This window comes from Ascidia mentula, chromosome 3 (genome assembly GCF_947561715.1).
Source record: "Ascidia mentula chromosome 3, kaAscMent1.1, whole genome shotgun sequence".
NCBI classification, from domain to species: Eukaryota; Metazoa; Chordata; class Ascidiacea; order Phlebobranchia; family Ascidiidae; genus Ascidia; species Ascidia mentula.
In genome coordinates this window covers 598,713-605,282 of record NC_138568.1, presented here as the reverse complement: position 1 = coordinate 605,282, position 6,570 = coordinate 598,713, and the positions used below count along the sequence as shown (strand labels likewise).

The 6,570-nt window shown below is 37.9% G+C and overlaps 1 protein-coding gene and 1 long non-coding RNA gene across 2 annotated transcripts; one reads left to right on the top strand and one right to left on the bottom strand.

Annotated features, from left to right (window-relative positions):
* Window positions 1-3,208: 3,208 nt before the first annotated feature.
* On the bottom strand, window positions 3,209-3,972 carry LOC145896005 (uncharacterized). The gene is made up of 4 exons (XR_014401635.1): window positions 3,830-3,972; window positions 3,589-3,678; window positions 3,392-3,481; window positions 3,209-3,300 (listed from the first exon to the last, which is right to left on the bottom strand). It is a non-coding gene; the product is annotated as an uncharacterized LOC145896005 (long non-coding RNA).
* A 621-nt stretch (window positions 3,973-4,593) lies between these two features.
* Window positions 4,594-6,570, top strand: LOC145895336 (scaffold protein ILK-like). The gene has a single exon (XM_082984127.1). It carries the CDS (start codon window positions 4,702-4,704, stop codon window positions 6,043-6,045), a length of 1,344 nt encoding a protein of 447 aa, XP_082840253.1. The 5' UTR covers window positions 4,594-4,701; the 3' UTR covers window positions 6,046-6,570.

The following is a 6,570-nucleotide window of genomic DNA, read 5'->3' as shown; positions in this document are numbered from 1 at the left end:
GACGCAAAAACCTTTTTCCCTCAAGAATCTGGTTTCTGATAAAGAAGAAAAATGGTTCGATTCGAATTACCTCAAACCGATTCAATCGACGCCCCCGCGTTGCGATTTATTCACCGTTACAAACCTTCAGGCGTTTTTAGATACAGGGATTGCAGAATTTTATTCAATTTTTTTCCAATGAAACTACAGGAATGTTGCTTCCTATGTCTGTTTATGACGTCACAACAAGGCGAGCGTGCCTTCTTATTTTAACAAATAGACTCCATTGTGTAAACTTCCGATACTTATCACGAAATGTGAAGGGAAATTGGAAGTAAATCAACATCACGTTTTCCGTTGAGCCAAGGAGACAAAACCGTGACGGAAAATAAACAACAAATGTTTTTGTTTCGTTAATTTTTATATTTTTTGACGGAAATTACATTGCATTGCTCGGACAGCGATAAGATGGGCGTTCTACTTTTTTGAAAAAAATGTGTTCTATATTTACAACTGCTTTGTTACGTCACTTGCACGTGTAGCTGCAGTGGGAATTTCCTCTGTTAATTTCTGCATTTTTGTGGCATGAAAGTATTAAATATTTTTACCGAAAAATGCATTTTAAATATTGCATTGAAAACGGAAACAGCGCACCACACTTAATTAAATATTGTTACGTCACAAACGTGTTTCTTCCGTTGTTAGAACGCATCATTGTTCACGCTCTGGGAAATTTCGACTTGGCGAGTGACAAGATATTTAGCGCTCAAAATCTTGTGTTGTAATTCTGAAACTCGAAGAATTTATTATTACGTCATAAAACTGTGAGACAAGACGTTGATTCTTAAATTTCAATTGAAAAAAATGTCGCCCACGTTGTTTTTTGTTTCACATTTTTCCTGAACATTATAAAATAGGTCAAGAAAATAATGGCAAATTTCTTCAACTGATTCTACGCCACTGGCATGACATGTTTTCTGCAATATGAGGTCATTTTGTCTTCCAAATTATCAGTAAATATGTTGTTAGTGTTCCTAATTCCGCCCAAAGTTTCGCTAAAATTCTGTTACCGTCTCGCAATTTCATGCTACAGGGACAAGAACTTGGCAGTTTCATAATTAAACATCTACTAATCTCCAAGTTAACTATGGACAACACGCACGTGAGATTACAAGCCATATACCTCTGATTGTTGACTCACAATCGTCTGACAAACAACCTTGTTACGAAGTCTCCCCACAATCTTCTTCCGTACCTTCCAATACCAACTCCTGGTGTTAATACAGACGCACAAACCCTTTTTCCCTCAAGAATCTGGTTTCTGATAAAGAAGAATAATGGTTCGATTCGAATTACCTGAAACCGATTCAATCGACGCCCCCGCGTTGCGATTTATTCACCGTTACAAACCTTCAGGCGTTTTTAGATACAGGGATTGCAGAATTTTATTCAATTTTTTTCCAATGAAACTACAGGAATGTTGCTTCCTATGTCTGTTTATGACGTCACAACAAGGCGAGCGTGCCTTCTTATTTTAACAAATAGACTCCATTGTGTAATGAGCAAAAGGTACGTTTCATTTATTGCATTAAAAACAGAAAAAAAACCGCCACACTTCATTAAATATTGTTACGTCACAAACGTTCTTCTTCCGTTGTTAGAACGCATCATTGTTAACGCCCTTGGAAATTTCGACTGGTAAGCGACAAGATATTTAGCGCTTAAAATCTTGTGTTCTATTTCTGAAACTCGAAGAATTTATTGTCGAACGTGAATTGAGACCCCCCTTATCACTTCCGGTTCGTTTCGCCGAGTGCGGAAATTTCTTGTCTCGAAGCTTTAGAAAATCCCATTCTAAGTCATGCACTTACTGGTAGTTATGTGATTAAATATCAGTGCATGTATGGCAAGTATGGCAAGGCGACCTGCATTCTTATGTTGTTCGCAACTTTGCCATGTTGTGACTGCATGCACTCACTCTATTTCTGACAACAGCTGGCATAGGAGCGGAAATTATAGCCAGGGCAAAAACTAATTAAAAAGTTGTTTGGTAAATATTTAAAAGCCCAGATGTTATCCGTACCACCGCTTATATCACATAACGGATGAAAATGGACTGCTTTATTTTTATTTTACAAACTAAAACGTTGAGGAGTTGTATTGGTTTAGGATGAAGAACGTTTACACATGAGTGTGTGAAACTGCGCCCGTTCTTTGTGATTGACAGTGAGCTTTACCTCATGTCAATAGTATGCCATTAAATTGTTCCATGCTCTGCACAAACACAATGCCATCCATTGTTACGTCAAAATCAATATTATTCCCACCACACGGCACTCAATTCAGAACCTTTTAAACGCGATTCTGCGTTTAGCACAACAAGTTCCAGAATGTGGACGGATTCTTAAATTCCCACGCTTTATTGTGATGTCATATAAGGAGTTTTGGTGCAAATTGTTTCTGCAAAGTCATGAATACAAATCACGTAGTGACGCACAATGAGCCTCATCATCATCTCCGCCACACTGATTAAAACATGATATTGAAATGTAATCGTGGCACACTTTTGGCTTCTTTTCTTGTCGTGTAGAACTGTTATTATGTTCAGAAAGTTTTCTGCAAACGCGTTTCCATTGTTACACAACAATGCAAAAACTTCTTGCTAGGGAATTATTCGGCGAACTTGTTTTAGTGTTTGATTCATCAAAATATCCGACCGCTATCTCTATTACTTTTGTTGATGGCAGGAAGCAAAACAAAGTACTTTTGTTGAACTGAAAATTCGCATTGTACTTGTGCGGGTAAACCTCGTATGACATCCGGGTACGAATCTCGATCAGGTTTTCTGGTCGGTATACGAGTGGGCAATTGATCGCTGCTGCCAATCACCAGCCCGCCAATTGCTGTTTTCCAGCTTGTTACTAGAATGCGTATCGAGCACACCCTAGTGGCAAAAGTTTAAGTGATTATTTGTCGATAAATCTATGGCTCTTCGCGCCAAACACCAGTAAAAATGCTCTTTGACGCGAAAAGCCATAAAACAAACCTTTATTGCGTAACACTTGTAGCGGTTCGCAAATATTTGTTTCACTCGCTACTGAGCATTGTACACCACTTATCTTGTGTAGACAGGAAACCACACCATAAAGGTAAATTTGCTGATTGGTTTGTATTTACAAATGGAAGAATAAAATGAGATTAACTCACTTTACATTATCAGAATTAATTGCTCAAGTTCATTTACATTAGAAATCATACTAAGTTACAAAGCAATAAGGCCAGGTTTCTTCTTTTTCTCCGACCTCCGCTTGCAAACCAAGTCTGATAAAAAATAACAAGTTGTATAAAATTTTACGGCGTACACAACGCAAAGTAAACAGCATGGGTGAATTACCTCCACTTACACACTTACCATATAATCGCTTTTGATTTCCATTAAGCTTGCTACCAGCAAGAAGCAAGTAGCACCATTGCTTCATGTTAAGGCTGTTTCTTTTAACATCTGCAAGTAAAGCAATATTATTAGAATAAAAAGTTGAAAGTGCCTGATTTCAAAATGAACTTTAGATCTTAATTGCAGTCTATTTTTTGTATTGCTTTTTTACTAACGTCTTAGACTCCGTTGCATCAACCTCATTATGTGGTTACTGAGCCATTTTCGACGACCGGAGGTTTTCTTTTCTGAAGAACTGCGTGATTCTGCAGAAGAGCAAAAAAAAACACACATACAGATTCGTAGATATTAGTGACAATAGAATGCTGCCAAGAAATCTATCAATTGGTAAGCCACACATTACAATACTTTTCAAATAAAATTTCGTTATAATACACCATAATAAACTTGTCTTACCTGCTTCAATAATCAAAAACAAAACGAAAATGACGAGGCAAAGAGTCCGCATATTTTCCTTAATTGCTGCGTTCTTGTTGCGACTGACTAGACAGCTTAAAGTTTTACAACGTGAGCTCTACCTCAGAACCAAAGGGGATTAGTCAATCATTTCTAGAAGATGTAAATCTAATCAATCAACTACCAAGGACACACATGCACACGATCGACTTCCTGTCTAGCATCAACCAGGATTATTTGTTTCTCTGTAACATGCAGATGATATTTGTACAGCAAACAGCATCTCCATCGAAAGTTTCGGTTGGTACCACAACCTCTGTGTGGAAAAACGTAAACATGTTCAACTGTAAAGAGAATTTCAAAGAACTTCAAAGTCTGCGCAGATATATTGACTATACATCTAAGACAAATTAAGGGAATTCTCATAAATTTTCAAATCCTGGTGTAGTTTTACTCATTGTGTGCCGCTTCACAGTGGAATTTTTGATCATTTCTCAGAAGCGTTAGAAAAAAAACTGCTGATAACAACGCAGTCTACGTCAAAATATTTACCGGTGAGAATTCAAAGAAAATTTCATAAACACAACTAAACGCTTACAGCAAATCTGCAAACTAAACAAATAAACAAACAGTATCCATGCAAATCTGCTTGTCTTCTTTTAGAAACACAATTTATCAACAAACTAAAAAAATCCTTGTTCGTGATAATCCACCAGCGCTGATGGGATTTTTTAAAATCAAGCTTAAATGGAAATAGAGGAAATCTTAGTCACGACTCACGAATCGTGGAGAAAAGTACTAAGTCGTTTTATGAGGTGCGCTTGCTAGTTTACTGACAACATTAAGTAGCAAATATATTGCTTGCGAGCAAGATGAATGATATATTTACTCACTGCAAAGATGGAAACATGGTGGCTGTAAAAGTGTGGCTGGACAACACAGAAAATGATCTTAATCAGGGCGACGACCATCTTTTCAGTCCACTTCACTGGGCATGTAGACAAGGCCACCCTCACATCGTTGACATTTTGATAAACCGCGGAGCCAGAGTAAACTCTGCGAACATGGGAGATGACACTCCACTTCACAATGCTGCACAGATGGGCCATTACGATATTATGAAAAAGTTAATTAAGCAAAAAGCTGATGTGAATGCTATCAATGAGCACGGCAATACTCCACTACATTATGCATGTTTTATGCAAAATGCTGTTTGTGCCGAAGAGTTGGTTACCAACGGAGCTATAGTTACTATTAGCAACAAGTATGGGCAGACACCAATCAGCAGAGCTAGACCCCAACTCGCTCGAAAGTTGAAGGAGCTTGCAATGTCCCTTGGGCAGGATCTAAATGAGGTTCAGTACAAGAATGTGATGTCTATTGGCACAACTCGAACCCGTGCCAAAAATGGCACTCTAAAGCATGAAAATGTTGATCTTCGTCAACTCAATCTAAAAGGGAAGATTGCTTCTTCACATTCCGGTGAAACCTGGAGGGGTAGATGGGGTCAACAGGAAATTGTGGCAAAAATATTAAAGATTCGAGAAATTACTTCTCGCAAGAACCGCGAATTCCATGAGGAATATTTAAGATTGAGAATTTTTTCCCATCCTAATGTACTTCCAGTCATGGGCATTGTAAACACTCCCAAAACCCTTGCCACTATCAGTGCCCATGTTAGTGTTGGATCTCTGTATAACGTCCTACATGAGTCTACGGTCACAGTCGACCACTCGAGGGCTGTCCTCTTTGCAACTGACATTGCCAACGGGATGTCGTTCCTGCACTCCCTCGACCCGATCATCCCGCGACTACACGTCAACAGCAAACACATAATGATCGAGGATGGAATGAAATGCAAAGTAAACATGGGAGACGTCAAATTCTCATTTCAGGAACCGGGAAAGTTTTTTAACCCTGCCTGGATGGCTCCGGAAGCTTTGCAACGAAAGCACGAAGAAATTAACCGCAAGTCCGCAGATATGTGGAGTTTCTCGATACTTCTCTGGGAAATGGTGACGAGAGAAGTCCCGTTTTCCGATTTGTCCAACATGGAATGTGGAATGCGAATTTCTCTTGAGGGAATGCGTGTCTCAATCCCTCCAGGGATTTCCCCACATATTTGCAAACTGATGAAGATATGCATGAACGAAGATGCAGCCAAGCGTCCAAAATTCGACATGATTTTACCCATTCTTCAGAAAATGAACACCTAATGCATAAATTCCACGTTTTGGCCAATTAAATCACTATGAAGTGAATTTAACTATGTATTAGCTTCTGTAAAGTCTTCATAAACAAGGTCCATTATGTTTAGTGTTATTGTAAACTTCATGTCTGTATATATTTCATTACATTGCTGGGTTACAGTTAATTGTAAATATACATTATGAACTTATTGCACTTCAATTTGTGCCAGTTTCATGTTAATCACAATTAGCTTTTTCATTTTGATCATCTTGAAGTTTTATAATGTTTCTGTTAAAGATAAACAAATATTTGTTTCTAAACTTTATAGTTAGAGTTCATCGCTTTTGAAAAAACATGTTATTTTTTTGTTGTGTAACAAAACTTGTGTAAATGTGCTGCTCCACAAAAACTAATGAAATTCTTTCATGTATCTGCTGATTATGTAAACTGCATTTCTACACTGCCTTTGTGCACATTGTCATTATTGTGAATATATATTTTTTATGCTATTGCCTGTCACATCATAATGTTACTAATATGCTCTCTCCTAT

Coding starts and splice junctions, on each gene's coding strand:
- LOC145895336 (XM_082984127.1), top strand. CDS start 4,702: ATGAATGATATATTTACTCACTGCAAAGATGGAAACATGGTGGCTGTA.